This window comes from Odontesthes bonariensis, chromosome 13 (genome assembly GCF_027942865.1).
Source record: "Odontesthes bonariensis isolate fOdoBon6 chromosome 13, fOdoBon6.hap1, whole genome shotgun sequence".
Lineage (NCBI taxonomy): Eukaryota > Metazoa > Chordata > Actinopteri > Atheriniformes > Atherinopsidae > Odontesthes > Odontesthes bonariensis.
The window spans coordinates 33,472,149-33,497,660 of NC_134518.1; the positions used below are offsets into that span (position 1 = coordinate 33,472,149).

At 43.0% G+C, this 25,512-nt stretch overlaps 1 protein-coding gene across 1 annotated transcript in view; it reads right to left on the reverse strand.

The window, feature by feature from the left end:
• Positions 1-14,753: 14,753 nt before the first annotated feature.
• Positions 14,754-25,512, reverse strand: part of LOC142398028 (protocadherin-1-like) — a 433,391-nt gene continuing 422,632 nt past the window's right edge. The window contains exon 5 of the mRNA XM_075481975.1: positions 14,754-14,791. Coding sequence (XP_075338090.1) covers positions 14,769-14,791 — 23 coding nt within the window. The 3' untranslated portion in view covers positions 14,754-14,768. The remainder of the gene's footprint in view (positions 14,792-25,512) is intronic.

Below are 25,512 nucleotides of genomic sequence, written 5' to 3' on the forward strand. Positions count from 1 at the left end.
ATAAACTCAAAAACCAAGACATGATACAACCTAAAACATGAGAAAACATCAAACTAAAAACATGGGGAAAACCCCATGGACGTGACATTTTTGCACTAAAAGAATTCATTTTTGAGCTTTAAATTTTAATTTTGAAATTGAGCACAAAAATTTAGTGCTTCATGTTGAGTTTAGAGTAACTCAGCGGGGTCTCGGAAAGTGACGTAAAAAGTACATTTACAGACAAATTAGTGTTGGTTTTGGTGCTGATTGTTTCATAAGCTCCTGTGATTTGCCCTGTCAATAGTTTTATTTCTATTGCTCATCCCAGATCAGAAATATTTGGGACTGTATGGAAAATAAAACACTTTTAAAAGACTTTTATTTCATTGCAGACATTTTAAAGCCATTTCAAGGTTGTTTTTTTTTGCATTTCAACACCTGTGATGTTGTAACAGTCAGGTTAAACTTTTTACATCTCAGTTGTTGCACTAAAAGAAACCTGGAAATTGAGCTCAGAATGGCAGAGTTTGCACGGTGACGCTGGATTTACCTTCAGGTTTTAAAGCTGAATCCTGGTGGTTTATTCAGACTTCAGTGGTAAATCAGAGGAGGACTTCTGCCCTCTGAATGCTCGACCAGCAACACCCGCATTTGTTCTTTTTCTTATATTTTGTGCAACACTTCCACAATGACTTAATGAGTTACCGTCAAATAACTTTAATCTTATCAGCTGGAATTGAGCATCCCCATTAGGTCTTTTTTTTCTCATTTGGCTTTAAATTGATGAAGCTTCTGCTGGTATCAGCTACACTGTTTTGCTGCTAATTAGCAACACATAAAACACACAGCGTTCCTCTCTTTGCAGTAATTTCACCTGATAAACTAACTCTGCCCGTTCATGCATTCTGCATCATTTTCTCATACGTTTAAAACTGTGTCACAGGTCTCATTTGTACTCATTTGTTTAAAAAAAAAATAAGCTCAGAGTAGATTAAAGGATAGAGCAGCAGGAGCAGTTTACTGTTTGGTTGTCAAGTGAGACAGCTCACGTTAACTATAAGCAAATAAGTTTAGTACAGATTAATAATTCAGCATCATTTTTGGACAAACCTTATATGCAAACACATACATACATAGATTTGCAGGCATGGATGTGTAGATGGAAACAACGTGGAGAAGCAGCTGCAGTCGGCTGGCTGGTCGGTGGTTTAGGATGTGAACTGTCCTCCATTATTCTCTGCGTTGTCTTTAAGTGAGATTTCCTGAAGAGAAGCGATGCAGAGATGTGTGAAAAACAATCCAAGAAGCGGACCGCCTGCCTGCTACTAACGAGTTACATCACGTGCATCTCCGTTGGTGAAAAAACAACAGAGGGCTCGGGACGCAACCCTGGTGACACCCTGGTGCTCAGAGTTAAGACCATGAAGGTTTAAATAGGCACATTCCCACTGTAGGAACGTTCTGCAGTTCCTTTAACCTTTTCAGGAACGGGGCCGTTTTTTTCCCCGCATTCGCACATACAGGAACTCGGGACCACGGCCCTCAGTTCCTGGAACCATTTCAGCTCCTTCTCCTCAGCTGGGTCTGTTCTGGTTTCCATAGGAACACATCTGACGGAGGTGTTTGGTGGTCGGTAGCCCCGCCCCTTGGTGGTCGGTAAATCCGCCCCTTGGTGGTCGGTAGCCCCGCCCCTTGGTGGTCGGTAGCTCCGCCCCTTGTCATGTTGTCAGGCTGAAATGTTTCCTCATACGACACGGACACAACCTTGGCGTGTTTAATAAGTTAAACCTCCACGTGGTCTCCTTTGTCTGCGGCGCTCTGCTCTCCTTCATGAAACCAAGAAGTATGGCCTGCGCTCCATCCTTCGTCTCCTGACTCTCTGTGAGCTCTTCCAGCCTCCATGTTAGACGCCCGATGTGATCGTCCATGATTAATATCACCATCATGCAGACCATGAACACGGTGGCCTCCCCGCTCTCCATGTTAGCTTCTTGGTGGTGTTTTCTTCTTCTCTCCTTACTTTTACTGGGTTTTGTTTTGTTCTGTTTTGTTGTTGAATGTGGCGCTAAAGTAACACGTCGCTGTCGCAGACGGCTGCGTCGCATCAGTCCCTATCAGGTCCCGACTCATGTGGGAATGCAGACTGAAACAGTTCCTGGAGAAGAGCAGTTATCAGAACGGCTCTGTCCGAATGCGGCTTAAGTCCAGCCTGACTGTGACCTGCTGGTGAGGAAGCCTACAAGCTCTTTACAGGTGGAGGGAGAGCTTAGTGATTAGCACTGATGGCTGGAAACTGCTGAGGGCCGGGCTAAAGTCAACAAACTGCGTCCTCACATTGGTGTTGGCACAGTCCTGATGAGTCGGAGCGCAGTGCAGCGCAGTCGTAATTGCACGGCAACCAAACTGTTTCTCGTGGGTGGTGGTGACAGGGCTTAGTGCAACAGCCCTGTAACCAATCACGCTGGTTACGGCAGCATTCTTTGGCACGGGAACCGTGGTAATTGTTTTCAGGCATGCCGGAACAGCTGACTGAACCAGTGACAGGTTGAATTTGACAGTAAGAGCTCCAGCTAGCTGTTTGGGACAGAAGCGCAGAATGCTGCTGAGGATACCGGCAAGGCAGGCAGCTTTTCTTGGGTTGGTAAAAGTGCTGTTACATCAGAATAATATGACTCAAGTAAAAGTAAAAAGTACTCATCCAAATAATTACTTGAGTAAGAGTAAAAAAGTGCTTGGTGATAAAAGTACTCAAGTACTGAGTAACTGTTGAGTAACGTCTGATTTATTTGTTAACACAAGCATTCAATAAAAAATACTAAATAATCATCTTTAGGCAAATTAGAGTTCATCCAATTGATAAAATAAATTAAAATGAATTAATTAATTACAAAATAGCTTAAATTAAAATAATCCAGGTAAATTCAAGTACTTCAATACAAAATAAAAGAGACTTAGGAAATGTTTAAAACATATGTAACCCATATGTAACCTAAAAAACAAACATTCATCTATCCATGGGGGAAAAACGAGTTTAGGAAACTTACCGCTACATGTTTCCTCAAGTTAGATGTTGAGTTTCTGCTGAAATGTGCGTTTGTTTTGGTTGACACAGAAGACACATAATGTAGCTGCTGTTTCTCACTCTTTGTAAGGTAAACATGCTTTCAGTATGAGGCCTCGTCTGCGTCTTCATTTCCCACCGTTGGTTCTGACATTTTTCATCTGTTTCTTTGTTTGTTTGCTACGACTGCTAATGCTAAAGCTAACCCGTCCCGCCGCTGAGATCGAGTACGGTCACGTGACCAGACTGCACGGCTGCGTCTGATTGGTGGAACACAGTCAGGTGGTAGAGGCTTTGGCGGAAGTCTCTCTCTCTGTCAGAATAAAACATTAAAATGAGGCGTACGCGGGGGGATAAAAATAATGAGGCGTAGAATACCAAAGAGGTAAGAAGAAAAGTAACCAGCTCATTGTAGCCTAATGTAGCGGAGTAAGAGGACAGTTTCTGCTGCACACATCTACTCAAGTAAAAGTAAGTCGTTACTACCCACCTCTGTAGAGAAGCGAATGAGTTGAGTGTTCAGTTGGTAGCAGCCTCCCTTTGCCTTTACTTCCTGCCGGCTGGATCGTGACTCATCGTCGGTGTCTTACCTGGAGTTCCTGTTCGCCGTCTGCAGATTTTGCGCAGTCACTAAATCACGAGACGTCATAAATAAGCGCCGGAGGCTCATTTGTTTCCGAATGGAGCGGTGCAAATGGTTACAGTGTGCGACATGTCATGTTTATGACGATATTACAGAGACTTTATGTCGGGGTGGGAGTAGTTCCTCAGTGCTGCGGTTTATTTACCAGGGACAACAGACACTGCCGTTATCCTCTGGGACAACACATTCATGGATGAGACGCTTGGCTCATTTCACAGGAGAGGTGGATAGATTGCTGCTCTTCCTTCTAACTATCCAATCGTTCTTTGTTAAACAAGGCACAAACCCAATTACAAAGTGCCACATGCTGACAGTTTATTAACATCATCGCCGCGAGAGAGAAGCCGTGCTGCACGGCGGCGGGGGGGAGGGAGGGCGCGCTCGGCTCCTCCGGCTCGAAGAGCAGGGATGAAGGATGGTTCTTCTGTTGGAAAAAAGGTAGGTTTGTTTTTGGAGAGGCCGGACGGGTAATCAGTTCTGCTTCACATTCATGCTCGCTGTTTTTAAAGAAAAAGGAGAAAACAAGCCTAATGCCTGGGGTCAGTGTTTGCTGGTTAGCTCAGAGAGGCTAATGGAGTAATATTTCTGGGTTGTGTCTGATCTCAGCCACTGATCACTTCATTAAACTGATGTTGATGAATGTGCAAAGCTGCCGCGGCGCAGGAAGATGCAGCAGATGCATCTTAATCAGGGGGAACAGGAGAGGAAGGTGGGATGCATGCAATCGCTCACTCACTTCCTCTCCACCCCTCTGCCTCCATCCTCACTGTAATGACCTCATTCATGACTGAGCACTTCTGCCACTTCAGTGAAAACGAAGAGGAACGGCGTGAAAACTCTCCGGCTTCCTCTGCTGCTACTTCAACACGTGGTGTTTACACCCGAGAAACTCGAGGAACTACAAGGAAAGCCATCGACGGCCCTAAGGTGCCACCTCAGAGTTGATGCTGACGTCTCATTCTTGGCCTTCAAACCACAGATTGTAATCGCACATTGTGAGAAGCGTGCTCATCATGAGTTTGCACATTCACAACGAGGCTTTTCCTTTATCTTTCCTTTGGATGATGTTGTGTTATTTGGGAATGGCACAGTAGAACTGCTGTCTGCGTTCCTTGTTGACCGGCTAAAATTTTCCTGAATGATGTTTGGACGAGTAGCGACATGAGGACAGATAACCCTGGAAGTGGATCATTTAGGGCGAGGGATCAAAAATCAAATTTGTATTTATTTGTAGCACATTTCATGTACAAACAATTCAAAGTGCTTTACATAAAATAAAAGCATTGCAGCAGGGAGTGTAAGAAGCATTAAAAATACATAAAAGAATATAAAGAGAAACAAATAAAATAATTTAAATGAATTTAAAAACAAGCAACAGTCCAGATAAGTTCAAAGATAGCGTGCAGATTTCATGCATAGACACATGAGAACAGAAATGTGTTTAACCTGGATTTAAAAATGTCTCCATTTGGTGAAAGTTTAATCTCCACTGGCAGTTTGTTCCACTTGTTTGCAGCATAACAGCTAAATGCTGCTTCTCCATGTTTAGTCTGGACTCTGGACTGGACCAGCTGACCTGAGTCCTTGGATCTCAGAGCTCTGCTGGGTTTATATTCTCTGAACAGATCACAGATGTATTCTGGGCCTAAACCGTTCTGGGATTTGTAAACCATCAGCAGGCTTTTAAAATCTATTCTGTGACTGCCTGGAAGCCAGTGTAAAGATTTTAAGGGACGTCAACCAAGAACAGGTCGTATGCAAAGAGTGCCGTAGAGTTGGGTATGTGCAGCAAAGCAACACAACCAGCTTCTTTAGCCATCTGAAAACCACAAACGTCAGGATGAGGAATGCATGAATGCCAAGAAAAACAGTCCGATGGTTGTTAGCGTCATTGGTCCAACATTATACAGCACCTTATTTGTTTTCTACAAGGTCCAATGAGTGGAACACGATGTGAAAGTTGATTTATTCTGTTAAATCTAAATTAGAAATAACACCAAAACTTAGAAGAGATGCTCTGAATTCAGCTGAGTGAGGATCACCGGTTTTATTCGGTGGATTAGCAGAAATGTAGCACAGTTTGGATGTAAAAGCATAAAAGTGGCATAAAAAAAAAAATCAGTGAGTTATTGTTATAAATAATCTCAATCAAACCATGATTATTAGTTTGGCCATAGTAATGCAGCCCTACCACACGTCATTTCATTGCTACGCCGATGACACCCAACTGTATCTCAGGACCTGAGTCAATCTCTCCACCTTTTTTTAATTTATTAATTTGATTATTTGCTTTTAATTAGTTACGTTGTGCAGGACAAATAATTACGGAAGCCCAGAGCGGACGTGGTACGTATAAACTTTTTTTGGATGGTTTTCTCGAGATAAAGAGATAATTTATCGATGGTTTTTCACTTTTTTCACTTTTTCTCCCCAGTCCGCCCCTGTTTACATGTGTTTATATGTGTTTATATGTGTTTATATGTATTTCTGGCAAAGGTTTTTACCCATCTTTACCCCCCTTTCATTGAAAACTGACTAAAGTAGCCTATGAATCAAACATGGAACATGGAGCGTTTGTGTAACAGTTCTGCTGTGAAAATGCACAAAGCAAATCCCGCTGGTGTGACGAGCATTTCGTTTTCTCGAGATAACGAGTTATTTATCTCGAAAACGATAACGGCACCTCTCATGCATCATTCGGTAACCATGGAGACGGCCTGGCCCCCTCAGCTGGTCACTAATGAAGTCGACTCTATCAGCAGGATCACTGAGGTGTAAACGCCTGCTGAGCTGCAGTCGAGCCAGCCGTCTCCTTAAATGACGCGGGCTGATATGAAAGTTATCTCTACAAGACAAACAAATTGCGAACACATAAAACACATATAAACAGGGACGGACTGGGGAGAAAAAGTGGCCTCGAAAAGATCTCGAGAAAACCATCAAAAAAAAGTTCATACGCATCACGTCCGCTCTGGGCTTCCGTAGATAATAACAAATCCAGAACACGTATTTATTTATACCTTACTCTGCAGACCTTTATCACAGAGCCATTATATCAGCCATCAGCACCGACTGAAAATCTGCAGCCGCCTGATTTAAAACCAAACACAAGCAGTCAAAATCAGGTGCAGTGGCTCTTACACAGATATGATGTAATAACGGATGTTATTATGTATGAAGCAATGCACCCTGGGGGAATCCATATTTACTGCACTTCTTTGTGGTGGACAGCTTGTTTTGGAGACTAACTGTATTGTGGCCGAAGCTCCCGTCAATTCCTCCTGCAGCGGGCAGAAACAAATGTGAACCATAAATCTGGCATATGGCTCGCCTGGGGCCGCCGGCAGGTTTACAGCCACTCTGGGGGCTGCAGGATGGCAGGGGCAGCACTTTGTGGGCTGGGTCCAGCCGTTAAAATGGGCCACTTGACTGATCAGAGTGGACACAATATGGCATAATGTTGTATAATTTCCCTCTACTTTACACCTATTAATTATTCATTTTACCCGCCGCAATAGACAAGGAGGCAAAGTCCGGGTCCACATGCAAGAAGAAGAAGAAGAGACAGAAGGAAGCCTAATGGGTTCCTGAGAGTGTGCACACTCTCTCATGCATATGTGTGAAAGCTGAACAACACTTCATTCATGCATCTTATTGTATTTTTGATAGTTTACAGTCTATTCACTGCTTCTTTCACTCGCCTCATTCAAGTTTGCTTCTACAACTTCCAACAGAAGTTCTGCGATTATTCGGCTAATTTTAGCTGACAGCTTTCACATTGTAAACAGAGAAACATAGAAAGCAGAATTGAATAAATCTGTTTTATTTACAAGATTAAACTAGAAAACACCCACCGTGCAGAATGGTGAAGGACGTGTTATTCAGAGCACATACAAGCACAGGATGAAAGGATGAATGCGTGATCAAATAAGGCATCAACATTCGTCTCCAGGACTCCACTGATGATCACATCAACAACACAACGCCGTTAATGCCTTTTCTGTCAATATTCAGAGGTGGGTAGAGCAGCCAAAAATTGTACTCAAGTAAAAGTACTGTTACTTCAGTATAATATTACTCAAGTAAAAGTAAAAAGTAATCATCCAAATAATTACGTGAGTAAGAGTAAAAAAGGTGAAAAATCTACTCAAGTACTGAGTAACTGTTGAGTAACGTCTGATTTATTTGTTAACACAAGCATTCAATCAGACAGACAAAAATACTAAATAATCATCTTTAGGCAAATTAGAGTTCATCCAATTGATAAAATAAATTAAAATTAATTAATTAATTACAATAGCTTAAATTAAAATAATCCAGGTAAATTCAAATAATTCAATAAAAAATAAAAGAGACTTAGGAAATGTTTAAAACATATGTAACCCATATGTAACCTAAAAAACAAACATTTACCTATCCATGGGGGGAAAAACGAGTTTAGGAAACTTAGCGCTACATGTTTCCTCAAGTTAGATGTTGAGTTTCTGCTGAAATGTGCGTTTGTTTTGGTTGACACAGAAGACACATAATGTAGCTGCTGTTTCTCACTCTTTGTAAGGTAAACATGCTTTCAGTATGAGGCCTCGTCTGCGTCTTCATTTCCCACCGTTGATTCTGACGTTTTTCATCTGTTTCTTTGTTTGTTTGCTACGACTGCTAATGCTAAAGCTAACCCGTCCCGCCGCTGAGATTGAGTAGGCTATGGTCACGTGACCAGACTGCACGGCTACGCTCATAAATTGAATGATTTTAAGGGAGTTTTCTTTTGTAATCTACATACACGTTGGGTATTTAGTGTGAATGAAACCCCGTTTCATCCTTGATGCAGCACATTCTTGTCCTTTCAAAGTCCAACAATGAGCCTTCCTCTCAAACCAAGGATCAAGCTTTGTCACGATGTTGAGGCTACATTTTTCTACTCAGAGTCTTGTTGTAGGAGCAGGGTTTTATCAAACAGTTCACTGCCTTCACTTCCATCTTCTACTGGTGAGTGGATGTAAAAAACGCTGCTGCTTCCTCTGAGCTTTGTCTCGACACATTTTCCGCTTCCACCTGCAGGCACCTTTAGGATTTTGAGGATTTCTCGCCTGGAGTTGAACACCATCTGTACAGCTTTGTAGTCTTTAAATAATCATAAAGGTGCTCTCCACGCAGGCTCCCGCTCACATCAAGCATCTCTTATTTTAAATTCTGTTTGTGTGTTTGTATCCTGGCAGCGAGTCAACTTCCCAGCTGGGTCAGAGGTCGCCGCCGGCCGTGGGTTCGATGTCTTTCTGAGGGACACTTCAGCGGGTCTGGGGGCAGCCAGCTGCCGTCAGCTCGCAGCCGTTCGTGTCTTCTGTGGTTATCGTGTTTGTCAGCAGAGGTTTTAAGGCAAAGTTGGCGGTTTTCCATCTCCCGTCTTCTGTTAAATTCAAATCCGGGATACAAATGTCAAAGAAAAGAAAAGAAGAAACACTGCACATAACTTCCAGCTCGAGGAAGAGTTCACATCTATATTCATCGGTTGGGATCGAGTTTATCGAGAGTCTGAGCAACACGTTTCCACACAGGACTCAGTCTGCAGCTCCAGCAGTGATAAACAGCTTTGAAATGGGTGCATAATTACATCATTTTGATTATTAGACAGGGCTGGGCACGTTAATTCGTTAATTGTTTAACGCCGATAAATATTTTAACGCGCATTAACACAGGTTTTATTTTTTTCATTTATTTTTTTCAAATAAAAAAATATATAAATTTAATTTATTTTGGTGCTTTTGTGCCTTTAATGGATAGGAAAGTTCAGAGAGACAGGAAGCAGGGGGCAGAGAGAGGGGGAACGACACGCAGCACAGGGCTGTCCAATGCGGGACTTGAACCGGGGCCAGCTGCAGCAAAGACTATAACCTCTGTACATGGGGCGCCTGCTCAACCCACTACGCCACAGACCACCCCTGCTTTATTATTTATTTTATTATTGTAAAAGTCTGTTGCTCCCAGGCTTTTATTTTGTAAAAGTCTGTTGCTGTCTGCTGTGGAACCGGAAAAGAAAGTAATCGGCGAATCCACCAAACATGGAGAAGGGTACGGAAATTTTACTCGGCCATTTTCATTTTAAAGTTCTTCCAGACGGCGGAGTCGACAGAACCAAAGTCATCTGTAAACACTGCCAAGTTGAATTGTCTTCTCAGCGTAGTAGTTCCAGTCTAAAATATCACTTAAAGGCAAAACACACAACTGATAGCAGCAAGTCATTCAAGGAAACAGACAGTGGAGCGAGGCTTCTACATAAAAACTACAGAAAGATGCTGATGTTAAAAGTGTGTTTGCACAACAAATGTTATGGCACTTTCATTCATATGGCAGCACATTTAAAATAAAGCTAAATGCTAAAAGCTATACACTACTTTTGGATTCATTTTTGGATTTTGTGTACAAATGCGATTTATCGTGATTAATCAAAAATTTGAACCGTTGCCCAGCCCTACAATTAGAATTAAAATGTAGTTATTTTGTGAAGGCGAGTGGGTTTCTTCGGTTTCTTCTCTGAAGGCTTTTCCTCTCCCTCGGTCGGTAAAATGAGAAAATAAACCATGAGAGGAGTAATTGTCCGTGGTCCCGCCATCCAAGCTTAAGCACTGTGGCAAGCGATCTGCCACCGTTTTAAACCTGCACGATGCGCAGAGCTCCTCTTTTTAATCCGCCTGAGAAACCGACCCCAGAGGGGAGGAATGTGCCATCAAACGAAACTGCAGCCGCCCCCCTTCGCCCTCCTCCTACTGTAACTCCTGAACAACGGGTTTTCTGTTTTCGGGGGGGATTCACAGGTAACCGGAGCCTGCGTCCCCTCCGAGGCCGCACAAACACTTTCCCCTCCGCCGCCGGATCGCTTCTCCCACCTGAAGCCGAGCCTTGTCCCGCACTAAATGACCACGATGTAATTAGCCTCGGGGACACAAAGACCCCAACAGCCCCTACTCGGCCCGACAACAGCGACAGTCATCTCAATGACTCATTAGGAGACAACAGATTAGATAACGGAGGTCTAGAATGTCCTCCTCCCTGCCGTCCACCTGCTGACAGGTTAGCTGGAAGAAAGCTCCGCCTCCCCGGTTCACTTCTTCACATTACCCGGCCGGAGCAGAGGTCGCCGTCCCTCCCACGAGACCGGCTAATGGATGTAACGAGAGGGGCGATCTGACATTCAGCAACGAGTTCGGGTTTCTGAAGGTGAAGGGGGCGCTGACCCTCAGAGCCCTGCGAGGAATGGAGGAAGGAAAGAGGAAACAGAGGAATAAACGATACAGACCTACCACACACACACTGACCACTGCTGAAGAGATGCTGATAAATGACTTAATCCAGGATTTGAAACTGAAGATACAATTGTTCTTCTATATGGAACAGATGATACTCAGTACCGATGATGGTTTATAGATGTCTAGATGTTCACTGATATGAAAACTAAAGCCCCTTTCAGTCCTGATCAACTCTACCCTAATCTGAATGAGCACCGCGTTCTTTTCGGTAACATTTTATCTAAAATCTGAGCAGCTTCTGCTCGGTTTGGCTTCATACATCATCAACAGCTATTTTGGTGTTTATCACGGAAAGAAAACCAGAAATCTTTGCCTCCCACGTGCTTGAGGTTTACTCGAATTGGTTTAATGAAAGCGGCTCTTTAGCTCAGCTGATTTCAAGCAGAAAGAGCAGCATATTCAACCTGTTGGGTTTAGTTATTAACGGGACATAAATGTGTGGATCAAAGACGATAATTCTAGAGTCGCACAAACAAAGACTCGAGACTTGACTTTAGACTTTCCCTTAAAAAACTTGAGATTTGAATTGGACTCGAGGTTTGGGACTCGTAAACAATCTTCATTTCGTGAAATTATTGTTTCTGATCTTTATTTCATTCATTCCAGGCTGATGGCAGGCTGAGCGCGACACAGCCTCACGCATGCGTGCAGCCACTGATATCTAAACTACTGTAACCATGGCAGCGTGCAGCTCATCTGTGCCATATGTTGTCACATTTGGTTATAAAGTGTTCACGCAGACAGCCAACAAGCAAACAGCCACTTGCAAAGTGTGTGCATTAGCTAAACTTCATCAGACACCTGAAAACGCACAAGGACAGGTCAGTCTGTTTGTAATGTGAAAGGGAAATTTAGCGCGTAGCGACAGCTAGCAAGCTAATCCAGGTGAACAGTGTTGGAAACTTAATGCAGATCACAGCTTCTTTGTTCACTACACGGCGTTGCTGATTCATCTGCAGCAGCCTGTGAAATTTGGGAAGGACTTTGGTTAAGTAGCCGAGGTTAACAGTTACCAAGTTAATCGCTAAGCCAAGTCTAGCTTAACGTTAATCTAATCGCTGTTTTAAAATAGCCGACTTTTACAATTTCAGAGACACCTGATAAAATTCCAGGTTGACTTGTTCTCATCCACGTTCAGCTGCTCGAGTGTTTATTTAAAATGTAATATAGGTTACAGTTTCTTCATTTGAGACTTGACTTGGACTTGGATCAAAAGACTTGACTTGTTTTTGGTCCTCAAAGACTTGAGACTTGACTTGGGTTAAAAGACTTGGGACTTGACTTGGACTTGGAAAAAATGACTTGTGAACATGTCTTTGAAGTGTTGGGAGAAGGAATGGAAACATTACAAAGTGGGAAAAGATTTACTGTCCCAACTTTTATGGACTGTTTAGCAGATCTGAAATATAAAAATGGATGGATGCTAGCAGTATATCTTTGCTAGGAATATCTTAGGTTAATGCTATTCGGTTAGCATTTACGCTACCTTCTGAACTGTATCTGATGTGTGCATTATCTGTTTTTTTTCCCTCATTTACGCAGTGTGCCTCAGCTCTCCAATAAAAGTTCATCGTGGCTTAAATGCAAAGGACAATTTAGAGTTTGGGTGTCACAAAGGTCAACAAGCCTCTGATCAAGCATGATTAAAAGACTAAAGTCAGAAAACGTAACTCTCAGAGTTGTGAATCCGACTGTTCTAAATGACTATTTTAAAGAAAAACAAATGTGAGTGCAGTTAATTTAGAATTTCCTTCAATGACCTTCACTGCACTTTACCCGGCCTAATATATGCTAATTTATGTAGACAGAATCAATTTATTCCATCAGCATTAGGGGAAAAGAAGGAAGTTTTTGGTGGTTTTTACCCTCTGCTGCGGCTGTGACCCGCTGATGGCTCTGTAGTTAAAATATGGAGTCTAATCCGTCTCCAAAAAATGCCATCCAGGTCGAAGAGCTCATTTAAACTTCCTGACACTGACAGGACTGACAGCTGATCCTTGGAATAAATGAAGCGGCTCGTCAGATGGAGACCGAGGAGGGTGAAGACGCCAGCGGCCACGTCTCTGAAACCCCTCCGTCTCTGGCTGCAGGCTGTGAAGCTCAGAGAAAGAAGGAATTGATGCTAAAATGACTTTTGGAATATGGAATGAGTCTTTTTTTTATGCCTAATTCCTCTTGGTCTCACCCTAGAAATACAGATCTGACATGTTGTGGAGGAAGGAAAGGAAAATTAAGGGCAATCCCATCATCTCCTGTCACAGAGGAGGAGAAAGCACCTGAGCTTGATGGGGTTTGTCCCTCATCTTCATCTTCGTCTTCCTCCCGTTAATTGGTGCTGAATAATGGTTTTGCATGAAGAAAAGATAAATCAGTATGTTTGGAGTTTGGAGTTTTGGCAGAAGTGGTGCTATCACACGGTTCACTTCAGGTCTGATACTTTTAAGTTTTACAGACCTCAGGTTCTCCAACACAATCGAGCGGTCTCCTCCGCCGCCTTCCATCTTCGTTTCAACCCGAGGATGTAATTCATCAGTCAGCAAACTGGAAACATTTAAGATGTCAATCTGAATCTCTGGAAGTGAATCTGCGGAGGAGCCGAGGCTTCTGTGTGAAATCGCTGTGTTAAAGGTTCTGATTGTGGCTCCAACAGCAGCTCTGTGGGATTTACGGAGAAAAATAAAGCAACAGATATTAGCAGAGATGCTGAACAGATACTGTTAGAGAGGTCTGAATTCTGCCCCAAATGACAAAGTTTGTTTGATATCCCAGCTCCTCACACACCGACTCTTGGTCTGGAGCTTCCCCCGAGAGTCACTTCTGGACGTTAGGGGTTCCCCAAACTGGTAACACAAGTCGCCATGGCAACGTGGAATGTGTCAATGATGCTTCTTCATTCATATTTCATACCCGCTTCATCCTCTTTGGGGTCAATGGTTGCTGGAGCCTATCCCAGCTGCCTTCAGGCAGCTGTTTTCTCTCTCATTTCTATCAAATATTAGACATTTTCATTTTGTATTCCACTTTATCCTCCTCATTAGAACCAACCTGATCTCACGACAGGGCGTGAAATAATGAGTAATCATTTTAAAAATGCACCCGTACATTTGGCTCCGTTGGTTTGACCATAAATGTTTAAAAAGAGGAACTGCTGGAGACACTTTTCTGCCGACTAATGTGACCATGACCTACACAATGTTTTTAAGAGCTTTGGAAGTGTTTGGAAACTTTAGGATCTCCACTCCACTCTAAAGTTTTGCAGCTTGGCAGGTAAAAAAAACGAGCCTGCGTTTGTACAGACTGATCCACAGAAAGTCAGAGAGCTGTATTTCATCATCGTGGCTCCCAAAATACGCTCAGTTAGGGGTTCCTAATTTTATTTTTGGGGGCTGATATGATGGGTCTTCATGCTTCAGTGCTCACAGACCTCATTATTTCTCTCATAGAGCGCATGTGTTTCAGACAGCATGAAGGGCAAAGCAGGCATTCCCAGCTGCTGAACCAGCCAACAGGCATTAAGCAAACATGGCTTATATGTTTTTCCAGCAAAGGTTGTATGTGTAAACAGGTTTTATACGAAATGAAAGTTCTACATCTACCTGCCAGGACATGAAGGGATGGCGTTACACTGTGTTGGACGACAGCGTCTGAGAACCTCGGCTCTCTGAGGAGGTCAGGATCAGCTCCCAGCCGTCTTCACAACAACAAGAAAACGAGCCGCAGTCGCATCCAATTTTGTCTTTTTGAGTTCTTGCTTTCAGTTTCGAAGCCTCCGTGTGAGACGTTACGCTTCGTAAACACGTGTTTCTGTGAAGAAAATCAGAGAGAAAATGATCATATTCAGTAAAATCTGTGTCCACTGCAGTCGTTTAACACCAGGGCTGGGCAACGATTAAAATATTTAATCTGATTAATCACGATTAATCGCATTTGTACGCAAAATCCCAAAATGAATCCAAAAGTAGCGTATAGCTTTTAGCATTTAGTTTTATTTTAAATGTGCTGCCATATGAATGAAAGTGCCATAACATTTGTTGTGCAAACACACTTTTAACATCAGCATCTTTCTGTAGTTTTAATGTAGAAGCCTCGCTCCACTGTCTGTTTCCTTGAATGACTTGCTGCTATCAGTTGTGTGTTTTGCCTTTAAGTGATATTTTAGACTGGAACTACTACGCTGAGAAGACAATTCAACTTGGCAGTGTTTACAGATGACTTTGGTTCTGTCGACTCCGCCGTCTGGAAGAACTTTAAAATGAAAATGGCCGAGTAAAAGTTCCGTACCCTTCTCCATGTTTGGTGGATCCGCCGATTACTTTCTTTTCCTGTTCCACAGCAGACGGCAACAGACTTTTACAAAATAAAAGCCTGTGAGCAACAGAGTTTTACTAAATAAAATAAATAATAAAACAGGGTTGGTCCGTGGCGTAGTGGGTTGAGCATCTGATGGCCCTGTGCTGCGTGTTGTTCCCCCTCTCTCTGCCCCCTGCTTCCTGTCTCTCTGAACTTTCCTATCCATAAAAGGCACAAAAGCCTCAAAATAAAAAATCTAAACACTTTTTTTTTTTTTAAACCTGCGTTAATGCGCGATAAAATATTTATAGGCCAAGGTCAAGATCACATTTATTTATATAGCACCTTACAACAACCTGGGTTGACCAAAGTGCTTTACATACATAAATAAAAATACAATTCAACAGATACATTTAACAAAACAATTCAGCAAGAGATAAAAACAATTTCTCACCCAGGTCTGAAAGCCGGGGAGAAAAGATGGGTTTTAAAAGATGTTTTCGGGGTTAAATAATTAACGAGTTAACTCGTCCAGCCCTACTTAACACTGATTAAACTCACTCACACTGGACTCACCAGTGTTAAAAAGGGACACGGTGAGTTTCAGGACATTCAGGAGCCTTCAAGGGAGAAAATAACTTCTTTTGGTGGACTTTAAGGCTTTCTAACTCCAATGCATGACCTTCTAAATACACTTGAAACTTTGCAGATAGAGTAACACTAAGGGACAATGCTGCTGAATACGTCCTCTGCATGTGGAGCGGTAAATATAACGATGTCGCAGAAACGGACGAGTTTAAAGACGCGAGTGTTTCTGACAACAGCCAAAACGCTCGGCTGAGGGCCGAACCGGAGGCAGAGAGGGCTCAGCCGCGCTTCCTTTTAAGCTGTAACGAGACCCAAACTGGCAGGCCTGAGGGGCCTGTTTGGAGAACGAAGAACAAGGAGCTCAGATATCCTCCCTGCCAGCCCCTGTTAGGCCCGGCCATTGACCCGACTTTAAGATGGAATCTGAAAGAAGGCTGGAAGCGGGTTCAACCGGGTCAAAAACCGCGCGGGGTCAGAAACTTAGCTGCTTGATTTGGAAGGATTTTGATGCTGCTCTGCTGTATATATGCATATAAAGTCAAAATATTACATGTTTGCAGGCCTGACAGGGGACTTGAACTTAATCCTAAAGACTCAACGCCCACAGTTCTCACTGCTCAACTAAACCCAGAGAGTAAAACTTTGGTTCTGTAAAGTTACAGAGGATACAATCGTCCGTATTGAATTCCCTTTCTTAGAATAAAATCCCATCCTGCTGTTTATCCCCCCGCCTTCTCTATCCACTCTGCATTAAATTCACTATTAGACTCGCTTGGTACCAGCAGAGCTTGTAGGCAATAAAACACATTGTTAAAGTGACATGTAATTACCCAGCTTGTCTTTTGACTAATTAAGTCAGCGCTGCCCATTATGTGGAAATGTATATGGAAGTCAGGTGATCAATAACAGCGAAGGAGAGAGACAAGCTAATTTTTCAGCGCTCGGATCGCTGATTCCTGCAATATCCCTGCTGCCACCGCCGTGTTTATTATGGCCGCCGCCGGGCCCGCTCTGACATCACCGAGCACGCTGCTCCACGCCGCGCGGCTCAGAGACGAGCTCACGAGCCGGAGAGCGATGTTCCGCCGCCATAAAAACAAGGTCCTTTTAATTTCATGCTGCCATAAACTGCCAGTCGGGCTGATGATGGGAGCCCGGTCTGCTCAGGATCCAGTGTTTCACGGTTTCACGGCGGGTTTGCGGGGCCGCGTTAGAACAAGGCCGCTTTGGATAATAAGAGGAACGTATTTAAAACTGATAGATGAGGGTGTGCGAACAGAGGCTCAATGAAACGACTCCGACCCCAGATGTTTCCGGCTTATTGAGACAAATTGGAGCAAAAACTCAGCTGAGAGTTAGTCGGAGCCGGAAAAATCCAAAAACTCTTCTCTGCTCTCACAGGATTGTTTGCAAAGATCCTGGAAACATGTCGTCAGCCACAGTGGCTGATGGGTAAGAGGCCCTTTATCGTATTATTATAACTAGAAAGTGGACACATTAAAATCGCTGTGCGTTTTAGGATTGATTCTAAGGTCATTTTTGTGGTTTTTAAATGTCTTAGGATGTCGTGGACCTTCTTATCTTTCAGAATTGCTTCATATGAACCCTCGCGCACCCTGAGATCCTCCGGCCTTTTAATAATCCCCAAAGCTAGAACACAAACTTCACGGTGAGGCATCTTTTCAGCACTTTGGCCCCCGTCTGTGGGAAAGCTTTCCGGGGGACCTGAGAGCCGCAGAGAGTGTTGATATTTTTAAAAACAGGCTCAAGACACAACTATTTAATTAGGCTTTTCACTAATGTCATATTTATTCATTTTTTTAAATTATTTTAGTCAATTTATATTTGAGCCTTTTTATTATTTCATTCTTTTTACGGCAGACTTCATTTTAGCTATTTCCTATTGTTATTTTATTTATTTATGTTGTTAGCCTTTGTAGATTTATGCTTTTATTCCATATCCCCAGTGTGATCGGCTCAGGCTGGGACGTCTCTGCGTATGTGTCTCTGCGTGTGCGTGTGCGTGTGCATGTGCGTGTGCTGGGGTGGGAGCTGCTTTTAAACATATAAAGCACTTTGTGCTACATTTTAATGAATGAAAAGTGCTTTATAAATAAGTTTGATCTGATTTCGTCATTAGTAACCCATTCAGAAATTGTCACGTGGCATCAAAACTATCAACAACATTCTTTTCCATTGACAGAGGAGAAGCCAAGCTCATTAAATACAAACGTTGAAACTCTAACTGTAGTTGTTGTAATTTAGGGGGGAAAGTCTGAGACACTTTTCTTATTAAATTAAACTCATATTCCAGTGGTACGGTGACATTTTACCAAAGGAAGATCCCGAACCTCAGCCGAGGCAGAAGTTTTGGCTCCAGCTGTCAGAGAAATGATGTTTGGAAATACGTTACATTCGAAAGAGGAAAGCGTACAACTCAGAACCTGAAAATGAAACCGGATGAAATCTGGTGTATTTGTCTTGGCAGTTGATTAAAAGTCGAACAGTTTATCTTGTCATTTGTCAGCAAAAAACAAGTCACTTTATCAAAGAAACGCAGCCGTGTGAGGTCAGATCATCCTGTGCTTTCAGGAAATCTGGAACACTGATCGCTTGATCAGAATCTTCTCGGCTTCTTCTTCTCTTCCCAGTGTGCTCGCCCCGGTGAATGACTGCACACTCCGAACTGCAGTTTCTTCTTTTTTTTTTTTAAGACCCATCAGGGGGGAAAATGGAGCTCCAGTCCGAGATGGACTGAAAAGAGATAATTCACAGGAGGAGTCGGAGGAGAGAATGGGCCGAGACGAAGTGAAGAAAAGAAAAGAGAGGAAAATTGATGGGAGGAAGGCGGCATAAACACGAAGGGTGCTCCTGGTCCATCTCAAATGAAAATCCAATTTCCAAAGGGGCTTGTTGAGTTTATGTGGAAAGAGAGAAGTGTGTGTGTGTGTGGGGGGGGGGTAGAAAACCAAAAATGGACTGAAAAAAAAAAAATCGCCTCCTGCAGATGAGCTGCAGCAAGAGGCACGGCAAATCCTGAGGGCCCGAGGAGAGACAATGATCTTCAATTACCAGCTGTTCTGTTCTCAATTTTAGACAAGAGCAAGAGGGAGAAATGAAGGAAAGGAGGCAGAAGAAGGGGGTTAAAAAAGAAAGAAATGGGGACAAAAAGAGGTCAAATCCAGAGATGGAGGCTGTGTTCGAAACCGCATACATACATACTCATCGATCAGACAGTATGCAGAGTGTTTACCCACAATGCATTTCGCTCCTGCCCGTGCCGGAATCAGCCGGCCTGAAGCTGATTTCTCTTAAGCTCTAAACTCTGTAAACTTTAGCAACATTTGAAACATTTTCAGGCGAGAAAGTAGTCGTTTAGATCCCCAACATGTTGAAAACCTGACAAAATACCGGCTATTTACTATTTTGTTCCCACGAATTCGTCGCTACTAAAGCTAGCCGCAGTGAGCTAACGCACTTCTGGTTATTTTCACAAAATAAAATACCTGTTGCCTTTTATCACAGGGAAAGCCATTACGATACAATTGGGGCTTTTGTTTTGAAAACAGGAAGTGAACCTACCCTCGTTGTAGCTAGCTTGAAACTGCCGTTTGACAGGAAATGACGATCGGCGACGTCACGTTACGTTGCATCTTGGGTAGTTTGAGTATGAGTAGTAACCTCATGATGCATACCCGACATTTCAGAGAATCTAGTATGCATCCGGGAACTTAAAAAAAAGTCAGTATGAGTAGTAGGAGAAGTATGCGGTTTGGAACACAGCCTGTGAGGAAGAGCTGACGGAGGGAAAGAGATGCAGGTGGAGGATGGATGGGATTTTATTCCTGATCAGGGAGGACGCCTCTTCTTCGTGGCCTTCACTCCAGAAATCACATCGTTTGGAAACACACTTTCTTTCTGCTACGTTACACCCGTCTGGCAGAAGAAGAGCTCCGTGATGACCTCCCCTCACCAGCAGCAATTTGCTCTCCCGGCATCGTTTGCCATTCATAACGACCCCCCCCCACCGGCAGACTTGTGTGCACAGGACTGAGCAGACAGTGGCGGAGTCGAGTCGAGTCGAGTCTTGGGGAAACAAACACGAGGCCTGATTCAACACGGTGGCGAGCGTTGACGCGGCTGTCAGGAGAGCAAACAAGAAGCGTCTCGCTCTGTTCGCCGCCTTCACTCAGACCCCATCAGATAGTAAAAGCATCGCTTTCTTTCTGATAATGTAAAGTGAAAGGGGACGTTCTCTGCCTTCCTTATTTACTCTGCGGTGATTTTATCCCTCTTTTTTTCTCGAGTTAATTGCGTTTCAAGCTCGCCTCATAAAAGTCATCTCGGCATCATCCGTGTGGCCTTTAGAGACTCACTTCCTGCTTTGCTTCACTTTCCGCAGATCTGGCATGCGCAGAACGCAAAGTCTAATTCACCACGTGCTTCACCGTCTACAAGCAGGTTTAATGTGATTTTCAACAGAGTTATTTCGGAGTCTTCATCCGATCCGATCCAATTTCTTGTCAGCATAAGGTATCTACATGCACTTAATAACTCAGTCTGATTGTAATTTAGCCAATAATCCGATCCTTTCAGTGCCATGTGACCCCACTGACTGAGTCATCTAAAGGGATGTCAGTCGGGTCCTGCCTCTCCACCCTAACCCATGCTGGAATTATGGTGATGCAGAATCTCACCATTTGTCACTTTTATCAAAGTAATGTTTTAACTACGGCCGTCAAAATTAAAACGTTAATAACTAGTTAACTAAAATTCCTCTAAACGCCACAAATTTTTTTACCCAAGATTAACTTGGGCGCGTTCTATATATATGGCCGTTACGCCCCGTAGTTTGACAAACCTTATGGATGGCTAGCTAAATCGGAAAAAGGGTCTTTTGAATTGCAAGTTCATCCTCAAAACCCTGCCTTGACAGGACCAAAGTTATCTGCCGTTACCGTCCATGTGAACTGAGTTTTCCAGAGATGGGGACTCAAGTCACTGTGACTTGGACTCAAGTCGACTCGAGTTGCTGTTTTGATGACTTGTGACTTGACTTGACATAAAATAAAAGATTTGAGACTCGACTCGGACTTGGAAGTTCTCGGCAATTGACTTGAGACACGATGACTTGAATGACTTGAGTGTTTAAGCATCTAGCATAACTTAGAACTTTGTTTGTCATTTGAAGATCCATTCTGACCAGTAAGTGCTTGTCAAATTAGCTAATATTATCCTGTTAGCCTAGTCGGTAGTTAGCTAACGTTAGCTTGATATGATACGGGGTGGGGGACAGTTACTTATATCTTGTCTTTTAACTTTATTAAGATCAGATTCTGCAGGTAAAATTGCAATAATAAGGTGGCTTGACTTTGATTTGACCAAGAAAAAATTACTTGAGACTTGCACATGTGTGACTTGGTCCCATTTCTGGAGTTTTCACCGGAGTAAATATCAGCTGCTAGCTAAACACACGGCTGATTAGCTACACCTGAACAACTCCACCTCCGGCAGGTTAGAAGCAGTTACACGTGTGACGTTATTTTCCTAAAGTGTGAATGTTACACAAAGGAAGAATACATTCAGGTCAATGCGTCCTTCTGTTGTTGCTTGTTGGATGAAGAATGTTCTGGACAGTTTGTATCGGGACAATTAGTTTCGGGTTGGTGCATTTGCATAAGAAAGCATATAAACCCATATTAAAGTATATAATAAAACATATATTTATATACATATCTGCCAGCAGAAATTCTGTCCAAAATGGAGCTGCCTGCAGGCCGAGAAATAAATGCATGCAGAGCTGCATCTTCAGCTTCATGCATGAAGTTTAGAATTTGCATCGTTGACCAGGATGGAGCCCGGATCTTATGAATACCGAAGTTCAGAGAGCAGGGAGGGGCGGGCCTTTAACAGAATACATGTATTCAGAAAAATAACAACCCAGAGTCGGGAAAGGAATGCAGATGAATGCAGGGTAGCCTACGGCTGGTTATAGAAGCCGACCACACGGAGGAATCGTGTCATAAGGTCTGGTTAAAGATGTGGAAGTCAGGCGTGAGTTATAGAATATTCATGAGAAACGGCAGAATGCAACATGGCGTTGCTTTCCACCGTCTCCAGGTTGTTGTTTTCTTCGTACACGTCAGACTTTACCGGCCGTGTCTGAGAGTTAAAAGCAAACAAGGGGATCAGAGGTGGGTAGTAACGAGTTATATTTACTTGAGTAAGTTTTTGGAAATAATTATACTTCTAGGAGTAGTTTTAAATCTCTATACTTTTTACTTTTCCTTGAGTAGATGTGTGCAGCAGAAGCTGTCCTCTTACTCCGCTACATTAGGCTACAATGAGCTGGTTACTTTTCTTCTTACCTCTTTGGTATTCTACGCCTCATTATTTTTATCCCCCTCGTACGCCTCATTTTAATGTTTTATTCTGACAGAGAGAGAGACTTCCGCCAAAGGCTCTACCACCTGACTGTGTTTCACCAATCAGACGCAGCCGTGCAGTCTGGTCACGTGACCATACTCGATCTCAGCGGCGGGACGGGTTAGCTTTAGCATTAGCAGTCGTAGCAAACAAACAAAGAAACAGATGAAAAATGTCAGAACCAACGGTGGGAAATGAAGACGCAGACGAGGCCTCATACTGAAAGCATGTTTACCTTACAAAGAGTGAGAAACAGCAGCTACATTATGTGTCTTCTGTGGCAACCAAAACAAACGCACATTTCAGCAGAAACTCTAACTTGAGGAAACATGTAGCGGTAAGTTTCCTAAACTCGTTTTTTCCCCCCATGGATAGGTGAATGTTTGTTTTTTAGGTTACATATGGGTTACATATATTTTAAACATTTCCTAAGTCTCTTTTATTTTTCATTGAATTACTTGAATTTACCTGGATTATTTTAATTTAAGATATTTTATAATTAATTAATTAATTTAAATTTATTTTATCAATTGGATGAACTCTAATGTGCCTAAAGATGATTATTTAGTATTTTTGTCTGTCTGATTGAATGCTTGTGTTAACAAATAAATCAGACGTTACTCAACAGTTACTCAGTACTTGAGTAGTTTTTTCACCGAGCACTTTTTTACTCTTACTCAAGTAATTATTTGGATGACAACTTTTTACTTTTACTTGAGTCATATTATTCTGAAGTAACAGTACTTTTACTTGAGTACAATTTTTGGCTACTCTACCCACCTCTGAAGGCGATCCTCTGCTCCGCACTAAATGATAATCTCTTTTCCTCATCTAGCCCGTCGGTGGGGTTTTTGTTATTATTGATCAGTCATTCTTGTAACTGAAATCAGTTTACCTCACTAGCTGCTACATCAAAGCTCTCCAGTTGCTCCTCTGAGCATCTTTCATTTGATGTGCTGTCTCACAACTCCAGCCTGAAGCTGCTCACCTTGGGAAGGGTGAGATGGAGGGGAAAGCCTCCACACCACTGAGGGGTCCTCAAATAGCTGACTGACCGATGATATACAGCCAACCGGAGGACCCGGCCAGCAGAATCAGGGAGACACCATCTTGGCTCTGCTTCCATCGGCGGTTACCAAGCAGAAAGCACTTACGACTTAAATCAGGATCCATTACTACGAGCGTTATGGTCGGTTGGAGATTGGTACCCATTAATAGACTTGTTGAAGTTGCTAACTGTTAATTCAGCTCTGTGGATCTTTCCCATTTCCAAGATTTTTGAGCATTTAGGCTCTTTATTACATGCAGAATAATGGTGGTGACTACGTTAAAGGGATAGTTCGCTTCTTTTGACATGAAGCTGTATGACATCCCATATTAGCAATATTATTTATGAACATTTTCTTACCCCCTGCTGCGTCCTGTGAGCCGAGTTCCAGCCTCGTTTTGGCGTTGATGAAGGTAGTCCGGCTAGTTGGCTGGGATTTAAAAAATAAAGCGTTTTGCTTCTCAAAACAATATGCATTCAAAAGAGTAATACATTTGTAAACCGTAGACTGTGTAGACCGTACAGACCGAAGTGCTTCCGGGCAGCAAACACTGTAAAAGGCGCGGCAGGCGGCAGCAGGCAGTGATACGAATAGCACCAAGCGATTGTGAGGTCTGACTTTTTCCTGCACAACAATTTTGTGATGCAAATGTATTCCTCTTTTGAACGCATTTTGAATGCAGTTTCAGCTGTTGGACTTCGACAGACATAAAATCTGATGCGTTGATCTATGTCGGGTTCTCCAAAATCTGACATTTTCAGATCGAGTCCATTCTTGGAAATGCTTTAAGAACACTAAGAAACTGATCATGAGCATTCAAGAAAAGATGCTCATCTCGTGATCTCGAAAACCATCGGAAAATTAACTCGTTATCTCGAGAAAACACTAAATAAAAAAGTTTATACGTACCACGTCCGCTCTGGGCTTCCGTATTAGCGTAAAATAAAATTTTCTAAATTTTTGTGTCATACTTTCATGGATTTTAATGTGTTGTCACAACATCTGGCAATCAGCTTTAAAAACCTACCCACCGTCTGAAGTCAAGTTTGACCTGCAAATGAGCTCATTGTGACGCCGTCGCCTTCAGTCAGAAAACAACCGTTTCTCCGCTGCTCCAGAATCAGGTTAATGTTTTATAATGTGAGGATTACTTTGCAGCTCTGATGAGAACAAGATGCCGGCTCCTTTGTCTTTGAACATGAAACACCTCCAGAGATTGTGGAGCGACTAATCATCTCGGCTGTGAGGTGTAAAGCATTGTGGATGATTAGTTTCTCAGTGTAAAACATCTTGTTTTTCCTCTGAGCTCCTCTCCTTTGTGTTGTCTTCGGTTTATTTTCTGCACCGCTTTGCATTCTCCCCGTTGACATTACGCTGCTTATGCATTCGCTGATGGAGTCGTGCTGAATGGAGGCCAGAGACGCAGCGCTTGCCATATTAATTGCTGGCAGATATACAGCCGCGATGCCCTTCCTCCAAATCAAGAAGCTTTTGTTTTCGTGGCTCCAAAAGCTCCAGCAGCTTCGTTACCTGGAAGGTGGCGGCTCTGCACGCAGGTGACGACTAAAGGCAGGAGGCAGCTTATCCCCCCTGAAAGCTCACCAGGTGATAATTGGTCTACTGAAAAGTATTTTTAGATTTCTGTGTGTTTATCTGTGCAGGAACAAACAAAACACTTTGAAGATTTACTGCCAGCTGTCATGTTAACTCTCCTCCGGAGTGAAAGTGAGTCCTGCTGGGAACCTTTGCATCAAACAGCCTCTTCAGAAACGGCCCTCCTCTCTGAAATCCTCACCATGTTTTTTCACTTTTGGATGCGTCACCCCTCCGTTTATCAAATAGCTGAAATGCGGCTGGAGTTCTTTATGAGTGGGAGAACAAATACGACGCATCGGACAATAGGCGAGGCACAATTCGTACACAAGGCGATTCAAAGTGCTTTACAGCTGCACAGAGAGCAGATAAAACACTTTCAGGTGTCATTTGCACATAAATAGAACTGTTTTCAGCCTGGATTTAAACATTGTCAGAGTTGAGGCCTGTCTCATATCTTCTGGAAGACTGTTCAGAGTCCCAGTGGGTTCATCTGGCTCTAACATGTCCAGAGGTGGGAAGAGTAGCCAAAAATTGTACTCAAGTAAAAGTAAAAAGTAGTCGTAGAAAAAATAATTA